This window comes from Hemiscyllium ocellatum, chromosome 26 (genome assembly GCF_020745735.1).
Source record: "Hemiscyllium ocellatum isolate sHemOce1 chromosome 26, sHemOce1.pat.X.cur, whole genome shotgun sequence".
Classification (NCBI taxonomy): domain Eukaryota; kingdom Metazoa; phylum Chordata; class Chondrichthyes; order Orectolobiformes; family Hemiscylliidae; genus Hemiscyllium; species Hemiscyllium ocellatum.
The window spans coordinates 54,499,142-54,519,816 of NC_083426.1; the positions used below are offsets into that span (position 1 = coordinate 54,499,142).

At 41.8% G+C, this 20,675-nt stretch overlaps 1 protein-coding gene across 1 annotated transcript in view; it reads left to right on the forward strand.

Moving 5' to 3' along the window:
* Positions 1-249: 249 nt before the first annotated feature.
* The window catches only part of ipo9 (importin 9), a 73,187-nt gene continuing 52,761 nt past the window's right edge, over positions 250-20,675 (forward strand). Inside the window, exons 1-5 of the mRNA XM_060845646.1 lie at positions 250-441; positions 5,371-5,432; positions 8,316-8,402; positions 19,831-20,032; positions 20,142-20,230. Coding sequence (XP_060701629.1) covers positions 252-441; positions 5,371-5,432; positions 8,316-8,402; positions 19,831-20,032; positions 20,142-20,230 — 630 coding nt within the window. The 5' untranslated portion in view covers positions 250-251. The remainder of the gene's footprint in view (positions 442-5,370; positions 5,433-8,315; positions 8,403-19,830; positions 20,033-20,141; positions 20,231-20,675) is intronic.

A 20,675-nucleotide genomic window follows, 5' to 3' on the forward strand; every position in this document is an offset into this window, starting at 1 on the left:
CCTGTCCTCACGCTCGGTCTTTGTTATCAGCTTTCTTACTATAATTTATTTTCATTTGAACTTTTCCTTTTGATCTGCGGATTTTGAAGCACGCTGTTTGGCGGCTGCTGCACGTTTTTCTATTTCACCATTAGTTTTGTGCCGAGGCTGAATGGAAGTGACGGTTAATTCCTCGCGAGCGCAGACGCTTCAAGCCGGAGCGCGGAGCCGCCTCTGCGCATGCGTAATCCTAGTTTCCGGTCGGCGGGAAAATGGCGGCGGCAGCGGCGGGAGCGGGCGCGGCACTCCGCGGCGGAGCGGCTCCTGGGAACCCCGGCACCGGGGCTGTGCAACAGGGACTCAAAGAGGCGCTCTTCGAGGCGCTCAGCTCCATCCTGTCCCCCGTGCAGGAAGTACGGGCCGCTGGCGAGGAACAGATTAAAGTCCTGGAGGTGACAGAGGGTGAGTGAATGGGAGGGGGGTCGGGCGAATGGAGGGATGGCGTTGTGAGGAGGGAGGGGTGGGTGGGGGACATGGGGAGAGCGAGTGGAGTGGGAGGGGTGGAAGTTTGGGAGGAGGTGGAGGGGGGCACGGGGTGGTGTGGTGAGTGAGGGGATGATGGTCAGGGGGTGAGTGAAGGTGTTGAGAGGTTGTGGATGGTGAGTGAATGGTGGCGGTGGTGAGGGCAAAGGCAGAAGGGGATGGGATGCTGAAGGGTGGGAGCTAGGAGGTTTGGTATTGGTGCAGTGAGTAAGGGTGAACATTAAGGAAGTGTGGGGAGACATTTGGATGTTGAAAGTGTTGGGCAAGGGGGAGGGGTTGAGCATTTAGGGAAGGGGGCTGCAAGAAGGGTATTGTGTTGGGTGAAATGTTACCTGGATACTGAAACTATCTGTCTCACCTTGTTGCAAGATCTGGGCAACATCCAGACTTGCCTGAGAAGTGACAAATAACATTCACGTGACACGGTGACAATCTCAAACAAAGAAAGATCACTGTGTAGAAGAATTGTCATAGAGGTGTACAGCATGGAAACAGACCCTTTGGTCCAATCTGTCCATGCCAGCCAGATATCCAGTGACCTAGGCAATTGATCATAATTTTTTTTTAAAGTCTGGAAATTTGATTTTCTGAAAACTTTTGCTATTATGCCGCCGTTTGTGTTCTGTTGTTCAAGATCTTCATTGCAATCAATTCTAAAGTGACACAGAGTCTGAGATACTGTCATTCATTCGAATTAGTCATGAGGAATGAACTGTTTGATTGCTGTTCAGTATAGTACCAGGACAATACTCTTAGTTTTATAATATGCTAAGTTTCCTAAACAAAATAGCCTTGGATTTTTTTTTCTTCCATGGGATGACTGCAGGTATCAAGACATCATAGAATTATACCTTGGATCTTTGCAGTGCATGCTGTCATTTTAACTGAGACAATGCTTTTCCTTAATAATTCTAATCTCTTGGTGCTAGGAGTAGAGTCATACAACAATAAAATAGACTGTTCAGTCTAACTAGTTCGCTGCACTTTGGATGCTGCCTGAACTGCTGTGCTCTTCCAGCACCACTGATCCAGAATCTGGTTTCCAGCATCTGCAGTCATTGTTTTTACCTCTGTTCGGTCTAACTAGTCCACATTGACCATATTTCCAAAGTAAACTAGTCCTTCTTGCCTACATTTGGCCCATATCCCTCCAAACCTTTCCTATTTGTGTACTTACTCATGTTTTTTAAATGTTGTAAATGTACCTGCATTCACTGCTTCCTCTGGCAGATCATTCCACACACAAAGAATGTTTGTGTTTTTTTAAAAAACTTGCCACTCATGTCCTTTTTAAAACATTATACTTTCACCTTAAAAATATATCCCCTACTTTCAAACTCCCCTGCTCTAAGGAAGAAACTATGCCCCTAATGATTTTACAAAACCTCTATAAGGTCACACCTGAACCTCCTGTGCTCCAGTGAAAATGTCCCAACCTATCTGGTATTTTTATAACTCAAACCGTCTATTCCTGACAACATTTTTATTAGATTAGATTACTTACAGTGTGGAAACGGGCCCTTCGGCCAACAAGTCTACACTGACCCTCCGAAGAGCAACCCACCCCGACCCATTTCCCCTACATTTACCCCTTCACCTAACACTACGGGCAATTTAGCCTGGCCAATTCACCTAACCTGCACATGTTTTGACTGAGAGGAAATCGGAGCACCTGGAGGAAACCCATGCAGACACGGGGGAGAATGTGCAAACTTCGCACAGACAGTTGCCCAAGGTGGAAGTTGAACCCGGATCATCTTGGGGAATCTTTTCTGAACCCTCAATTTAAACATATCCTTCCTGCAGCAGAGCGACTAGAACTATTTATAAAACACTGAGAAACAGCACGTATTCTCAAAGGATATGATAATGTCCTCAGGTGAGTAAATTGTAGGTTCACTTGTCTTTCAAACATAATTATTGTGTTTCAGTTAAATCATCTCTTATCCTTCTCAACTTGACTGAATATTGGACTGTTGCACTTGATCTTTGTTATTAGGTCAATATTGTCATGCAACAAATTTATCTGTATATGCTCTAAGTAAGTGGGTGTGTTGGGAAAATCTCTTGAAAATCCTGAAGTCGCCCTGGAGACTCCTCTCAAGGGGGTGATCACCAAGAAAAGTTACTCGTGTCAGTTGACTGGAAGTGAAGGATGAGGAACTGCTTCTCCAATCATGGGTCCACTAGTGAAGCTATCAGCAAAAACAGGAGAGAAACAACCTGTGGTTGGAGGAGCAGCGAGCAGTGTTAGTAAGTGCTGACAATCTGGGAGTTTTGAAGGCAAAGGGTCAGGAGTACAGAACCTGTATGGGGGTCGTGCTGAGATCAGAGAGTGGGTGCTGGAAAAAGCAATTTAGGCAAAAGAGGGAGGCTGCAAGGTGTCTGGGGACATGAAGCATCTGAAAGGAGACTAGTACTGTGTATGAGAGGTCGAGGGTAAGAAGATAAGTGCCTTAATGGGGATGGAGGGAGAACCAGCAAGGAGATGGGCCATGCAAGGACAGTGAAGGAGATGGTCCTGATAGGGGAATAGGATAGATGCAAGAGGTTTGGGGCAGATTTTCAAGTGCTGGTTAACACTACCTTATTAATCAATTCTGATGACTAAATTGCAGCAAATTTGTGTGTAGTTTCCCTTTATCCTCTTCCTTCCTTCTTCAGTAATAGTATTAAATTTTCTAGCTTTCTATCTATTGTAACTTGTGGGATCTTGGTAATATTGGGAGATCATTGTTGCTATCTCTGCACCCATTTTTATGTAACAATAGCATATAGGTTTTCAGAATCAGGAGATTTGTTGACTTGTACACTTTTACATAATTCAAACTTGCCTTTGTCACTTGCGTTAGAAACCTGGTTCCCAACTATTTTTGGTATTAGTTTTGTTGGTTCGCTTGTGAAGACATGCACACAAGTATTTAATTTAATTGAAAAACCATTATTTTCCATTATAATTTCTCCTATCGTAGGCTCCAAGGGACCCACATTTACAATAGACAATAGGTGCAGGAGTCGGCCATTCTGCTCTTCAAACCAACACCACCATTCATTATGATCTTGGCTGATCATCCTCAATCAGTATCCTGTTCCTGCCTTATTCCCATAACCCTTGATTCCACTATCCTTAAGAGCTCTATCCAACTCTTTTTTTTTTGAAAGTATCCAGAGATTTCGCCTCCAGACCCTTCTGGGGCAGAGCATTCCATACACCCACCATTCTCTGGGTGAAAAAGTTTCTCCTCAACTCTGTTCTAAGTGGCCTACCCCTTATTTTTAAACTGTCCTCTGGTTCGGGACTCGCCCATCAGCGGAAACATGCTTCCTGCCTCCAGTGTGTCCAATCCTTTAATAATCTTGTACGTCTCAATCAGATCCTCTCTCGGCCTTCTAAACTCGAGAGTTACATGCCCAGTCGCTCCAATCTTTCAGCGTAAGATAGTACTGCCTTTCCGGGAATTGACCTCATGAACCTACGCTGCACTCCCTCAATAGCCAGAATATCTTTCCTCAAATTTGGAGACCAAAACTGCGCACAATACTCCAGGTGTGGTCTCACTAGGGCCCTGTACAGCTGCAGAAGGACCTCTTTGCTTCTGTACTCAATTCCTCTTGTTATGAAGGCCAGCATGCTGTACCTGTATGCTTGCTTTCATTGACTGATGTACAAGAACACCTAGATCTTGTTGTACTGCCCCTTTACCTAACTTGACTCCATTTAGATAGTAATCTGCCTTCCTGTTCTTGACACCAAAGTGGATAACCGTACATTTATCCATATTGAACTGCATCTGCCATGCATCCGTCCACTCACCTAGCCTGTCCAGGTCACCCTGTATTCTCCTAACATCCTCCTCACATTTCACCCTCCCACCCGGCTTTGTGTCATCAGCAAATTTGCTACCATTAGTTTTAATACCTTCACCTGTTTCATTAATGTCCATTGTAAAAAGCTGCGGTCCCAGCACTGATCCCTGCGGAACACCACTGGTCACCGCCTGCTATTCCGAAAGGGAGCCGTTTATCACTACTGTTTCTTGTGAGCCAACCAATTTTCAATTCATGTCAGCATTTTGCCCCTAATACCATGTGCCCTAATTTTGCTCACTAACCTCCGATGTGGGACTTTATCAAAGGGTTTCTGAAAGTCCAGGTATACTACATCCATTGGAACTCTCTTGTCCAACTTCAGAGTTACATCCTCAAATAATTCCAGAACATTAGTTAAGCATGATTTCTCCTTCGTAAATCCACGCTGACTCTGACCCATCCTGTTACTGCTATTCAGATGTGTCATAATTTCATCCTTTATAATTGACTCCAGCATTTTTCCCACCACTGAGGTCAGACTAATTGGTCTATAATTCTGTTTTCTCTCTCCCTCCTTTCTTAAAAAGTGGGGCAACATTAGCCACCCTCCAATCTGCAGGAACTGATCCTGAATCTATAGAACATTGGAAAATGATCACCAATGCATCCATGATTTCTAGAGCCACCTCCTTCAGAACCTTTACTTGCACCATTCTCTTTTGACTAGTCTGCTTTCATATTCCAGTTGATTTTTTTTTGTCATCTGGTGTCTAGAATTTAAGTGATGATTAGAATTACTAAAACAAAAACTGAAATTGCTGGAGAGACACAGCAGCTCTGGCAGCAGCTGTAGAGAGAAAGCAGAGTTAACATCTCAGGTCCAGTAGCCCACCTTTAGAAGTTAGAATTACTAACCTTGACAAAGGTATAAGCTTCCTATTATTGTTAATTGCTGATTAGCCATGGATTGAATAACATTTTTTTCTCCTTAAGTCTTTTATATTTCTCAATGGATTGTGTTGATATAATCTATTTCAGAGTTCGGTGTTCACTTGGCTGAGTTGACAGTGGATCCACAAGGTGTTCTAGCTATTCGACAGGTAGGTGCAGAATGTCATGGTAACATTGGTCTGGAGGAGGTTAAGGCAATTAGAGCTTTAAATTTAAAGTTCTTGGCCAATATTACAATGAATGAAACCTATGTATATCAACACTCCCAAAGTGGACCTTCAAAAAATCTTACACTTACTGAGACTCCCTCCATAGGTGAGATTTGAATTATAGAACATATAGGGTGTACTCTGAAGCCATGGATAAGCTTAAAACAAGGTCTTTGCAGCACCAAGCCCTTTTTTAATTTTTTTTTTTAAATCACGCTTTCATAGGATGTTGACAAGTTTATTACCCAAATCTAATTGACCTTGAGCTTGTGGTGATGAACTGCTTTCCTAAAGTACTGATAACCATGTGGTGTTATCAGCACTAACAATGCTGTTAGAGAGGGAGTTCCAGGATTTTGACCTAGTGACAATGAAGGAACATCAGCATACTTCCAAAATAGGAGAGGACAGGCATTTGCTGCTCCTGTCTTTCGAGGTGGCAGGTGGAAAAGTGCTGTGGAGGAAGCTTTGGTGCATTTTTGCTGGGCGTCTTGTAGATGATATGTTGTGTCGATAATGAAATTAGTTAATGTTGAAGGTAGTAGACAGGGTGCCAGTCAACGTAAAACACATGGGAAACAAACTATAGCCAGGTGATAGTGGATTTATGAATAAAGTTGCTTTTGTGGAATGGAGAGTTCTTTATCGAGTATTCATGGCTACAGAAAATAGTTCCATTCCAAAGATCAAAAACTTACTTACTCCAGAGATAAAGATTTCCTTGTTGCTGTGTAAAATTGAAACCTACAAAGAAATGGTTTGTGAGGATTTGATCCAACTCTCGCAAGCTATATCATAGCTACATCATTTGTCCCATGAAGTGTGCACCAACCTCCTGAAGAACATTGATCCTAGACCCAACCCCCTACCCTGTCCACATATCCCTGCATTTGCCTTTAGCTAATCCACCTAACTTGCACATTTTGCACTGTGGGAGGAAACCAGAGCACCTGGAAGAAATCCACACAGACATGAGGAGAACATGCAAGCTCCACACAGACAGTTCCTGATGAAGGGCTTATGCCCGAAACATCGAATTTCCTGTTCCTTGGATGCTGCCTGACCTGCTGCGCTTTTCCAGCAACACATTTTCAGCTCAGATCTCCAGCATCTGCAGTCCTCACTTTCTCCACACAGACAGTTACCCAGGGCTGGAATTGAACCTGTCTCTGATGCTGTGAGCCATCACTGCTAACCACTGAGCCATTGTGGCGTTCCTATATAAGAAAGTGTACTCAATTTAGCAACTAAAAACAGGCCGTCCTTCAGTCAGAAGTGTGTTTTCTGTCAGGTCTGCCTGAAAATTTCAGTAATACCCTACTGAGTTGGGCCGAAAGGCAAAGTAAACCATAAGCATCTCTCCCTCTCTCACTCCCCTTAAGTTAGACCTAACTAGTTTGAGATTTTTTAGGCTGCCATGTTATTTTTGTTCTGTGTGGCATACATTGCATTTTTGTGTGATAAATGAAATTCAGATCAAACTGTGTTAGATGTTAAATAGTTTAATTTACATTTGATTTGCCCTCAATGAGGTGTTGGCCAGTCATTGTATTCCAAGATGTGGAAGAAAAAAAACATGAAGACGCATGATTAGTGTCCAGGCACACACTGTGGTTTAATTATCATGATCCTGGAATTTGCTGCTATATGCTATTGTGTTTTAGATAGTAAAGTTTATGATCATAAGAGATAGGGCCTAGTTTGGGTTACTAACACAATAGCCAACAGATTAGAATTCAGATTACCAAATATAGATAGCCGTTTGGCTGATTTGTTACGATGCGGTGATGGAACCCATGTGTGAATTAAAACGCCCAGAGGAACTCTCCTCGTAATCTGGTGATAATGTGAGTGAAAGAAGACCCCTTATTTTCAGTTAAAGAAAAAAATAACTATTTATTTTCCGAACTCTTAACAGTGATCTAAACAAACACTATCAGCAAACCCAAACCCTCTTTTTCTAAACTAATCACGATCTGACACCAATGCTATTAAAATGCGTTATAATTATAATTGGAGCAGTGTTACTGAATATTAAACAATTACTAGACTGTAACTTAATCTGTAACTAAAGTCCATACAGTGTCTAATGTTGTCGTCTTCTGATCTTCTGCATCTGCTGATTTCTTCCATCTTTCTGATTCTGCTTTCTTCTCCCTGGCCATCTTCTATGATTTTTTTTTGCCTGAGAGTGTCTTTGTTTAAAATTCCTTGGTATCTTTACTAAGGGGTGTTTTCTGAGATTTCTTTCAGAGCTGTTCAGGGCTATTAGATGTCTTTCACTGGCTTTCTCTCCACCTGATTTTCAAAAACACTAATTTTTATACCCTGATTACACCTGAAAGTCTTATAGTTGTATTGGTTTCAGACTGTCAATATTATCATTTTAAATTGGATTGACTTTGAAGGGCTCTATCAATTGGTCAGATTTGAATTGTTGTCAAAATAGCAACCAAAACTCACGTATCTATTTAACAGTCAGTTATTACGCGTGTCTAGTTTGCAATAGCCTGTCTCCCGTCTAGTGTGTGATGCTGGAAAATCACACCAGGTCAGGCAGCATCCGAGGGAGAGTTGAAGTGATTAGTTACATTGGTGCAGGTGTTCCAGAGATGTTCTCTGAAATGACCTGCAAGTAGGCGTCCCGTCTCCCAGTTGCTGTGTATACTGGTAGCATTTGATCCTTAACCTTTGACAAGTGTTTTCTGTCTTGAAGGGGACCATACATTCTTTTCAACTCTGTTATTCTACCCAGCTTCGCAACATGTTATCCAAGAAATGTATATGAGCAAAAACATTTAACTAAGCACTTTTTGTCCACAGCTGGCATCTGTAATTCTCAAGCAATACGTGGAGAATCACTGGTGTAGTCAATCTGAGAAATTCCACCCACCAGAGACGACTGAGAGGGTAAGAATGGCAGATGAATGAGTATAATAGAAATCTGTTAGTTTTGGCGATGGGTAACCGGCACCAGTATGAAACATAAGGCTGAGGTGCTTGGAAATCTGGGAAAGCCGGGTACCACTGGAGCAGAAAATAATTAAATAGGTCAGATGTGTGAGCAATCACCCATTGTGACTTCAAACCAACCTAAGATGGGCTTGGTGCATATGTCTATTTATATAGAGTTATGATCCCAATGGAAGCCTGAATAGAATGGAATACCCAAACAATGCTGACAAATTAATTGAGATGAGATTTCACATGTTAACTTTTACTGCAACAGACCAACCCAAAACCAAAATGGTATTTCAATATAAATTAACAATTTCACTTTAAGATAAACAAAAATAAGTCTGATGAAAATGCAAGCATTCCCTTCTTTCTGTGTGTAGTGTTGATCCCAATTGCTCAGTCCTGCAATCCCAGGTGGACATTCCATTCTTTTGCTCAGACTACAGTATCCTAGGCCCCAAAAGGAATCCTCTGCCAGACCACGCAGAAGTCCCTTCCCAGTTATCTATGACTTCATTTCTGTCTCTGTTCTTTATTATTCAGTCATTAAACTGTTCCCTTTCTTCGGAGTTGAACCTCTCCAGCCCTTGCTGTTCATGTTCTCCTCAACTGAGACCTTGGGAAACTTGCATGGTTTGTAATATCAAGAGTTCTGTCTGATCATAGGCTCTGCATACGATTATACAGGCTGACATTCAGCACTCGGTTATCTTTTCTGGTCATCAAATTTTTGTCTACATTTTGGATTTGAACCTTGACCCCCATCAGGTTAATTTCCGAGGTCCCAGGATCTAATAATAAGGAAATCCAATTATACCCCCATTCCAGTGTTTTTTTTTTCATTGTGAATTATCTTAAAGGATAGCTCATAAATGTACATTTTGCAACGTACTATTAGGATATTGGACAGAGGTAACAGAGTTGTCTTATTAGTAAGGAATGAATCAGAGGCAGAAATTGCTGGAAAAGCTGTGCAGGTCTGGCAGCATTTGTGAAGAGAAAATAATATTAAAATTTCGGATCGAGTGGTCCTCAAATTTTCGGTTTTTATTCAGTAAGAAATGAAATTAATTCAAGAGTAAAAATTTATGCAGAGTCAGGAAACGTCAAAGCTGTGTGGATAGAATTGAGGAACCGCAAAAGGGAAAAAGAGAATGATGTGAGGTATTTATAGGCTTCCCAACTGTAGTCAAGACTGGGCAGAAAATAAATTGAGATCAAAAAGGCAGTAAGAAAAGTGCAATTACAATGATTTTGGGGACTTCATCATGTAGGTGAACTGGAAAAAATCTAGTTGATGGCAAATCCCAAGAAAAGGAATTTTGGAATGAAATGAAATTTTTTTGTTTTTGGAGCAGTTTGTGAAAGAGCTCACTGGGGACAGGTAATTAGTATTGGTGATCTATAATGAGGCAATCTTGAATTGGGAGCTTCAGGTAAAGGTACCTCCTAGGATTCACCCTGCAGTTTGGGAAGGAGCTGATGAAGGAGAAGTGATCCGTAAGCTTGTGCTTCCGAGTGAACCTGTTGGACTGTAACCTGGTGTTGTGATTTTTGACTATATATAATTGAGTAAATATACTACAATGACCAAGAGCCAGAGTTAATTGGAAGGGGAACCTAGTAGGGAGTACAGTGAAGCAGCAATGTCAGGATATCCTGAGGGTAATTTGGGGCAGAAATTCACCTCAAGGAAGAAGAAACATACTATGTGGAGGATGAGGTAACCATGGCTGACAGGGGAAGCCAGGGTAAACATAAAATCAAAAGAGAAAGCATACAGTGTGGTGCATCATAAAACCCCTAGAGTGTGGAAAGAAATCATTCAACACCACCATTCCTGCACTGACCTTCTGAAGAGCATCCCACCCACCCCATCTCCGGAAACCCATGCAGCCATGTGGAGAACATGCAAAATCTATACCCAAGGCTGGAATTGAACCTGGCAGTGAGAGGCAGCAGTGTTTAACACTGAGCCACCATGTCATCCTAGAATCTTTGTGGCCCAAACCACCACTGTAAAGATGAGTAGGAAGCCAGAGTATTGAGCAGCCTTTTAAAGAGTAGCTTCTAAACTTTTAAAAAAGGGTAACCTAAATACTAAGTGGTGGTGGGTTGGGGGGTGGGGGGGGGGGGTGGAGAAATATGAGAGTAAGCAATTTAGTAATATTAAAGTAGATTGCAAGGGGTTTTTGTAAGATATCTAAAAGGCAAGAATAGACATTGGGCTACTGCAAAATTAAGCTGGAGAAGGAGTAATAGGGAACCAAGAAATGGTGGAGGACTAGGTACTTTGCATCATTTTCCACAGTGAAAGACACCAGCATATCAAAGCTTTGAGAGTCGGTGAGTGGTGTAGTGGCTGTCACTAAGAAGGTGGTACTGGGGAAGCTGAAAGGTCTGAAAGTTGATAAATCACTTAGACTAGACAGACTTCATCCTAGGGTTCTGAAAAAGACAGCTGAAGAAATTGTGGAGGCATTGGTGATGATCTTTCAGGAATCATTGGAATCAGGGAGGGTGCCAAAAGACTGAAAAATGATTAACGTAACGCCCATTTACAAAAGGAGGGAGGCAGAAGATTGGAAACTGCAGGCCAGTTAACCTGGCTTCTATCTTTGGTATGATTTTAATGTCTTATTAGGGATGAAATTGTGGTGCATGGCAAAATAGGGCCGAGTCAGCATGGCTTTGTCAAGGGGCCGTCATGTCTGACAAATCTGTCAGAAGTCTTTGGGGAGATAACGAGCAAATTAGACAAGAAAGAGTTCTGTTTGAATTTGCAGCGGGCCTTTGACAGGGTCCTGCACTAAGCTAGGCTGCTAAATTAATTAAGATCCAATGCAGTGAGAGAGTGCAAAGTTCTGGCATGTTGACTGATTGGCAGAAGGCAGAAAGTGAGGGGAAAAGGATTTTTTTTCAGGCTGGCAGCTGGTGACTCATACAGTTTTGCAGCGGTTAATTTTGGGACCACAACTATTCACATTACACATTAATGATGGGGACAAAGGAACTGAGGGCATTTGCTGCTCAGTCTGCAGATGTTAGGTGGAGGGAGAGGTAGTGTTGAGAAAGTGGGGAGGCTGCAGAAAGACTGAGACTTGCTAGGAGAGTGGGCAAGGAAATGTCAGATGGAATGCAATTTGGAAAAATGAGAGGTTATGCACTTTGGTCGGAAGAATAGAGATATAGACTATTCTCTAAGTAGGGAAAGGCTTTGGAAATCTGGAGCAGAAGTGATTTGGGAGTCCTGGTTCAGGATTCTGTTAAAGTTAATGTACAAGCTTAATTGATTGTTAGAAATGCAAATGTAGTGTTAGCATTCTTTCAAGAGGGCTAGAATAAAAGAACTGCAATGTATTGCTGAGGCTGTATAAGTCCCTGGCCAGACTGCATTTGGAATGTTGAGTGGTTTTGGGCCGTGTATCTAAGGGAGGATGTGGTGGCACTGGGGAGGATCTAGGGGAGCTTCACAAGAATAGGGGATGAAGGGCTTGTCACCTGAGGAACAGTTGAACACTTTTTTGGGGTATGTACTTGATGAGAGTTTAGAAGGTTAGTGGAGGATGATGAAGGATGATTGAAACTGAGGGGCCTAGAAAGAGTGGACGTGGACAAGATACTTCCCTAGGAGGAGAGATTAGGACCCGAAGGCATAGCCTCCCCGTGAACGTGTGGTTCTTTAGAACCAAGATGAGGGGGAATACAAGATGGTGGCAATCTAACAGGTCTGCCTTGCTGAGCTCTGCACCATAACTAAAGCAAAGTAGTGCTTTTACTCTCCCCAGTTAAGCTATTTTGGAGATAATTGATAGTTTAATATTAGTAGAGTTGCTGCGCACCTTTTTCGCTAAGGGAAGGTAACTAGAGGTAAAGGACAGAATAAATCACAACAGGCAGGACATTCCACTGCGGCATCAGACAGGGCTGCAGTTGTGGCCTCCCCTGAAATCCCTACTCCTGGTCGATGGATTCACCTACTCAGCAAGACTTGGCTGCAGACATCGCTAAACTCTGGGAGAATATCAAGGCATCAATTGAAGAGAACCGCACCAGGCTGGACCCAATCACCGCCATGCTGCAGAAGCATGAGCAGGGACTGCAGAATTTCAGGAGGAGGTCGAGCAGCAGACCACGATGCCGGAGACCGCAGTCGAGTCCTTGGCAGGATATATCCAGGCCCTGGAGAAGTGTACAGGCCTGAGTAGAGCAGGTCGCTTACCTTAAGAATAGAGGTTGAAGTGAAAACATCTGAGTGGTCAGGCTGTAGGAGGGGGAGGAAGGCGAGCAGCCAGCCAGCTTACTCGAAGAATGGCTGCTGTGTTTTCTGGTGGGCCAGGTGCAGATTGAGAGCACGGTCTTCGTGTGATTCTGGTCCGATAGGGACAAACAAAAGGTAATGGGAGCCTCCAGATTGTTGGGAAAGGGTCCACAGGCCCTGGTTTATAAAGGATCAAAGATCATGTGTTCTCAGGACTTCTCTTGCGGATCACGGCTACAGAGGAAGTCCTTGATGAGGTGAAGAAGAGACTGAGGGATCTTAATATTCAGTATTCCATCAAGTACCTGGCAGTGCTCCATTTTAATCATGAAGGGTCCATGCGTGTGTTTTACGCCTCAGGAAAAGCAAGGAACTTTCTGGACACTTTGAAATAGATCGGATGGTCCAAAGGGCATGGGCAATAATGGTTTTCATTTTTTTTCTCTACTTTGTGTACTTTTTAAATTATTTTATGAAAGTGTTGTTGGCTTTTTTGTTTCATCATAATTAAGGTCACTGTAGAGTTGGGGATGGGTCAAGTGCCCACCTTTAATTTCTTTGTTCATAATACCTATTTTTGTTGTTTATCCTTGTCCAGAGCCTGGGGTGCGGCTCAAGCTAGGAGGAGTTTTAGAGGTGTATGTGGGTAGTGTAAGTGTCCCCTGTAGGCAGGGGGCGAGTCTGTCATCGTGTTTTTTGTACATTGGAATTAGTTTCGTTTGGTTTTTAGTAGAGGTAATTTTTGAAAGTTCTGTTGATGTAGTTTTAGTGTGTGTATTTTCTAGGCTCCATGAGTCTCCATTTATTTACACTTGGCGAGTTGTGAGTAGGGTTCTTCCTTTCAGGGGTTCAACAGTTGTTATAGAGGGGTGTAAAAAGTGAGGTCTGCAGATGCTGGAGATCAGAGCTGAAAATGTGTTGCTGGTTAAAGCACAGCAGGTCAGGCAGCATCCAAGGCTAAGTGTCTCCTCAAATGGTGCACCTGGAATATTAGGGGGAGTCACTCGCCGGTCAAGAGAATGAGTACTTTCAAGTCTCGGGAAGGAGAGGGTTAATATTGCCCTGTTGCAAGAAACCCATCTTGATAAGGAACACTGAAAGTTACAGCAGGATAGGTTTGGTTGGGTGTTTTTTTTGTCCTTTTAACACTAAGAGCAGGGAAGTGACCATACTTGTCCAGCAGTGCCTCCCATTACGTTATTAGATCAAGTTAAAGATGGATATGGGCGGTTTGTAATTCTTAAAGCTTTAATACATGAAGAATATGACATCCTAAATATTTACTGTCCCCCAACACACTCCACACAGATTCCTGACTGGTGTGCTTTTGAAGTTGATTCCCTTAGAATGTGACACGTTATCTATCATAGGGAGAGATTTTAATCACCTCATGGACCCCACAATGGATAGAATGCCCAATAGTCTCACACATACCTCTCCACAATCCAAGCAATTGATTGACTTGTGTGGAATTGGTGGGTGTTTGGAGATGTCTCCACCGTACGGATAGGGACTTCACCTTTTTCTTTAATTGACACAAGGGTCCCACCAGCATTGACCTTTTTCTAGCACCCTTGGTTTTCCTCGATTTGGTGATGTCCTGTAAAATTGAAAACATAGCCATTTCTGATCTTGCGGCCTTGTATTTGAAGGTTGAGATTAAAGGCAATGGAACAGGTTCACAGCATTGATGAATGGATCCTTTCATTTTCAAGAACAGTAAGTTTGTTGAGTACTTCACAAGTGAATTTAAAGCATTTTTGGATTTTTGGCAATCAATTCGGATAAGGCTAGTAACCTGTCTATATTCTGGGAGACTGCTAACATATACGAGAGGGGGGTTAGTTGTCTCTTCGGCCAACCGTAAGCGACAAGGGAGAGCAGCAACATCTGCTGCAGGTATAGTTGAAAGCAGCTGAGACAGCATATTTTGATTGGCCATCAATGACTAATTGCAGCGAGTTACAGCTCTCCAGGTTCTTTGAATTCCATGCTCGTTCAGACAGCAAAGAGAATTCTCTTGCGTGAAACAAAGGCTGTTTGAACAAGGCGATAGGCCTGGCAAATACTTGGCGTATCTGGCCAAGAAAAAGACCATCCTCCAATCCAGTACAAGGATTAGAGAAGGCACTGGGATTCTTATTTGTGACTCTGAAAGTATCAGTGCGACCTCTCCAGTTTTTATTCTGAGCTATATCGGTCGGCATGCTGTGAGAATAGGTGGGTTCAATGGAGTTGTCTTTTTTTAAGAACCTGGATCTTCCAGGTGTGACCTTGGAACAGTTGTCAGTTCTTAACGCCCCTGTGACAGTGAGAGAAAGGAGGAGGTAAGACAGTTTGAAAGGAGGAAGCCGCCTGGCCCTGATGGTCTCCCAAGTGAATTCTACAAAAAATTTATAACTATCCTGTCAGGGCCAATGTTGGACGTGTACAACTATTTGTACAGTCATGGCTGCCTCCCACCATTCCTGAGAGGCTAACACCTCTTCCATTCTTAAACGGAAGACCCCAGAGAACTGTGCTTCATATAGGCCTATTTTGCTGTTAAAGTCGGACTTTGACATTTTATCCAAGACACTTATGCGAAGATTAGGGAAGATGTTGCTTTCTATTGTTAAGGAGGACCAGACTGGTTTTTATAAAGGGCCGTAGGTCTTCCAATAATATTAGAAGATTGCTGACGCACTTGGACCATATTCATTAACGATCGGTTCAGAGTTTGGTCTCTTTAGATACAGAGAAGGCATTAGACCGGGTGGAAAGGCCAAATTTTTTTTTATACTCTTGAACAGTTTGGCCTCGGTGAGGTCTTTGTTAGATGGGTGAAGGTCCTGTATAGTGACTGTGGGCTGTGGTTCTCCCCAATGGTGTAAGATTTAGTAATGTCAGTATTGGTAACAGCTATAGGTCTGACACAGAGAGGAGAGTGCTTTTGGTTTGTACTGGTTACCAACTATTGTGGGGTGGTGTCTCGAATGATATTGAATGACTGTGAGCAAGTGTTGGGAGCGGAGAGCTCCTCAGACGTGAGAGGGCGTTTAGGAGTACATGAGAAAGATCTCGATCTGTAACAGAACATATGCCGTATGCCGATATTCAAAAAGGGAGCAACTCCAATCTGCCCCAAGTGCAAAATCAGCATAGATCCCCTCACTGATTGTTTGTGGTCATGCCACTAGCTTTAGAGGTACTGGAGCACTGTGGCAGGGGTAACAGAGAGGTTCTTGGGGACCGAAGTAAAGGGGAAACCAGTCTCTGCCCTCTTGGGCTTGCTGAATTTATCTTCCTTAGACGCACATTGGGGAAAGAAGTATTTAACATTCTCACTTACAATGCAAGGAAAAAAATTTGGTGAGCTGGGTGTCTGCGAACCTTCCTGGGCCTGTTGGAATGAAGTTAATTATGGAACGCATCCCTTTGGATTTCCTCAAATCTGGTGCACCATAAAGCAGCCCTTTTTTAGACGACATGGCAGCCCTTTTTTGAATTACATGGACGTAGACTTGACTGCCATTTTAATTAGGGCATTTGTTTAGCCATGGTGATTAGGTTTAATGAGCCTTGCACCCTTGGAAGAAGAATCCCGAATAAATATGGGCATGAGAATTAATGCTCCCAAAGGTTGGGAGCTTCGGTGTGGTTACGCTGAGTGGCGTTATTTATTTATAGATTTGTGGCTATTGATTTGTAGAGTAATAGTTCATTTGTAGTTATTATTTTTAATTGTATTTGTGTACTTTTATAACTTTGTAAACAACAAAATTTCTCTATAAAAAAACTGAAATGAGGAATTTCTGAAGCCAGAGGATGGCAAATTTGCAGCACTCATTGCTGCAGAGGTCTGTAGCAACTATGTCATTGAGTGCATTTAGACAGAGGTTCTTGATTAGTAGGGAGATCAAGGGATACAAGGAGAAGGCAGGAGAATAAGGTTGCAAAACATATCAGCTGTGATCAAATGGTGGAACAGACTTGATTGGCCAATATGGTTATAAGTACTGTTATTGATCTGCAGGTACGACTCTCAAGAGACATGAAATAGCACATCTGGCGAAAGGTAAAATAGGGAGGAACTGTTCCCCTCTGTACAGGTTAGGGTGCAAGAGGGTACACATTTGAAACAGGTATTAAAAGAAGCAAAAGTAGCAAGAGGGAAAATATTTTCGTGCAGCAAATGGTTAATGTGTAGAATGCCTTGCCCGAGTGTGTGGTGGAAGCGAATTCAGAAGGAAATTACTGTTTTTTTTATATAAAGGATAAGTGTGCATTGTTATGGAGAGAAAGTGTAGTAAAGGCAGTAGGTGAATTATCCATTCAGAAAGCTGTTTTGTACATCATGGACTGAAGATCCATCTCCAATGCTGAAGAATTGTGTGAAATAAGGGAGAATTGAGAACTTAGGAATCTGCATTTGGGGAAAAAGTGAGTGAGTTAGCAGCTTGATCCAAGAAACCTAACAATGGGAAAACAACAGTTGATGGGTCAAAAAGTGAATTCACTTGCTTCAGATTAAGGAACAACAGAGGAACTATTACACTTTTGATGTGTAATCTGAGTTTTAGGAGTCAACAAGATTTGAAAGCAAATTTGCAGGCAAATTGCAGAAAGCTTCATGAACTATTAAATGGTGACTGTGGTACTGTTTTGATCAGTATGTTTGCTGCCTGGTGAGACAGGAGGAGTTGCTAGAGCTAGCTCTGGGCAGTAAGGTGTGTCAAGTAGAAGACGTTTCAATGGAAGAGCTTTTGAGGATCAATGATTAAGACACTGATTAGAAATAAAAGTACTTCAGAAGCTAGAAATCTGATATAAAAACTGCAAGTCCTGGAGATATTCAGGAATGGCAGTATCTGAGGAGGCAGAGTTAAAGCTTGTGACAAAGAGCATTGCTGTCAAATTTTAATGTTGTTTAGTACTCCAGTGTTTATGATCTGAATGGATATGGAGAAAGAACCAAAGAAAAATTAAAACTAAAAAAAGGATTAGAACTAATTTGTGTATTGCAACCCTCAAAAAGAGAGAGCTTTGTGCAAGTGTGACACATTTCTTTCTGGAAGATGACTTCAAAAGAAGCTTATGTCAGTGAAATATTCATTACACAGTAAGGAGTAAAATTGAATTATGAACAGAGGCAATTTAAAAGATGGAAGAGGAGTCAGTCAAGGTATGAGAATGGGTTAATGCCTGATGTCACGGACAAAAGCGATTCTGGTGAATTTAGATTGTTTCCTTCTCTCTTAAGCCAGAAGCAGTTATTTGATTTATTCTTTACACTCTTTTCACCCACCTGGGTTAGATTCCAGTTTTTGAAATAAACATACAGCAAAAACCTTTAAGAGGAAATCTAAAATAGAATTTACTAACAAGATATTTAGGACATGGGGGAGTTGTTTCACTACTACATTCACTTGCACATCAACTCAGGAAGTTTAAAAAAAAAGGAAATCAGAGAGATTATAAATTCTGGTAAATCTAGAAGTTTTAAAAATCAATTCATGAAGTTATAAACTCTCAGAGGTAAATCCAATAATAGTTTCGTTGGTGAGCTGGGCCAAATAGCATTCTTTCTACAAAGCAATGTATAGGCTTCCTTTTAGCCCGGACTTGGATGATGGGGCCTAGGCCGGCTACAAACTCAGCATGGAATCTTGCTCTCCCTTGAGGTTAACTAGCAACCAATTTAGAATCCCAGAATTGTATTAAGCAATTATACAATCCCTGCATTGTGGAAAGAGGCCATTCAGCTCATCTAGTCTGTGCCAAGCCTTTCAAAGAGCGTGGGTAAAGCATTAACTGGACAATTACTGACCAGTCAGACTAATGTTAATAACAGGATTAATTTTGTAACAGACTATGTGGAGAAATTAGCAAATAATGGCAAATCAGTATAGTTTAATATTGATTTCAGATGGTTTGCTGTTATCTAACTTGATTGAGTTCTTCATTGTTTTAACGGGCATATGAATGAGACTAGTACAGTTGATATCATCTGAATTTGGAAATTAACATTCAAAAGGCATTTGATGAAGTATTAGATTAGATTAGATTACTCAGTGTGGAAACTAAAACTTTTAGTTAAATTAAAGCCCCTGAAATTGAAGGGAAAGTGACAGCATGGGTGCAAAACTAGTGAAGGGAGGAAAATGGAATATGGGGTGTATGGTTTGTTCTGGTGTGGAAGGAAATATCTTAGTGTTTTTAAACATTAATATCTGTACTATGATTTGGATATCTGTACGTTAATGACATCATCTTGAATGTATAAGGGAGAATTTCAAAATTTGTAAATAAAGTAAGGTTGCAAATGAAGGAGAGAAATAATCTGCTTTTGGATGCAGGCTGATAAAATGGCAGAATTTGAATGTAGAGAACAGTGATACATTTTGGTAAGAGAATGAAGGGAGGCCATATGAGTGAAATATAACTTTAAACTAGATGCCAGGAAAGAGATCTGATTATGTGTGTACACAAATCTTTGAAATAGCAGAGCAAGTTGAAAAGCTGTTTTAAAAAGAAATGTGTGACTGTTGAGTTTCACAATTTGATAAAGGCATGAAGTACCTGCAGTAAAGTTAAGCTAAAAAATTGCATTAAATTTGAAAAATCCCTGTTTGTTATGTTGCACTGCAGGAATGAAAGAGATCTTCAAGCTGAATGGAGATTTACTAAAATGGCACGAGGGCGAAGAAACTTGATTGTGTAGAAATTACAGAACTTCATATCAGTCCATATATTTGTAGTTAACACCCATTCCTGCTTTCCATCGCTTGACTTAATTGCCTTTTCTGGGAGAGTTGTAGGTTTGTTAGGTTCTAATTGGGAAAACTGAACTCATTGCCTCAGCTACATTTGCTGTCTTAACCAAATGATTTACAGGTAAGAGGATAAGGTTTTGTAATTTAAAGTAGCAAAGCCCAAATAGTGATCTAGAGCTGTTTGGAGTGTGTGTCTGTCTCCTTTCGACTCGTGTATTAATATATACTGTGGTTCCAATGTGGATCAACTGAGTAGATGAGCCCTAAATGTGGCATGTCTAGGCTGCCCACAGACTGAGAATGAATGAGAAAAGTGAGTTGAGGATTATCCCCAACTGATCATTTGCTTGAACTTTTGTTATAGGCAAAGGTGGCCATCAGAGAGCTTTTACCAAATGGTCTGCGAGAGTCGATCAGTAAAGTGCGTTCGAGTGTAGCTTATGCTATATCGGCAATCGCTTACTGGGATTGGCCTGAGGCATGGCCAGAGCTCTTCCGATTATTGATGGAGATGCTGATTAGTGGCGATGTGAATGCAGTGCATGGGGCTATGCGGGTGCTCACAGGTATGATTAATGGGTATTCTTTTCAGAACCCTCATTGTTTTAAACCATAATTCAGGAAGATAAAACTGGGACTCTTTTTGCTTACTAATACCTCTGTCTCCTTCTGCAGAATTCACCCGAGAAGTGACAGATACACAGATGCCACTTGTGGCTCCTGTAATTTTGCCAGAAATGTATAAAATTTTTACAATGGCTGAGGTAAGTGACAAGTGATGGCAGCTGTTCTTTCTTTTAGGTTCCCTGAACTATCAAAGCCAGTTGAAGTTCTAATTTCTACCTGAAGGATTTTAAAAATTCCTCATAGGATGTGAATGATGTTGAGTAGGTCTGTTATTCAATGTCTCTCTCTCTCTTCTCCCCCCCCCCCCCCCCCCCCCAACCAAACAGAGAACCGCCTCAAAGGTGCTGATGAACAACATACAGCATTGTTGAACTGCTTGCTACAGTCCATGTGTAGATATAGCACTGTGCTATTAGGAAGGGAATTTTGAGATTTTGATTTTACTACAATACCCAGTACTGGGGAACGGTTGAGTATGATAACATTCCTTGATGTTTAATTTTGCCAAATAACTTGAGTCTGACCTGCACTCATTACTTGGGTAGCTGCAAATCAAAGGACATATAGTTTTCCAACTGGCAG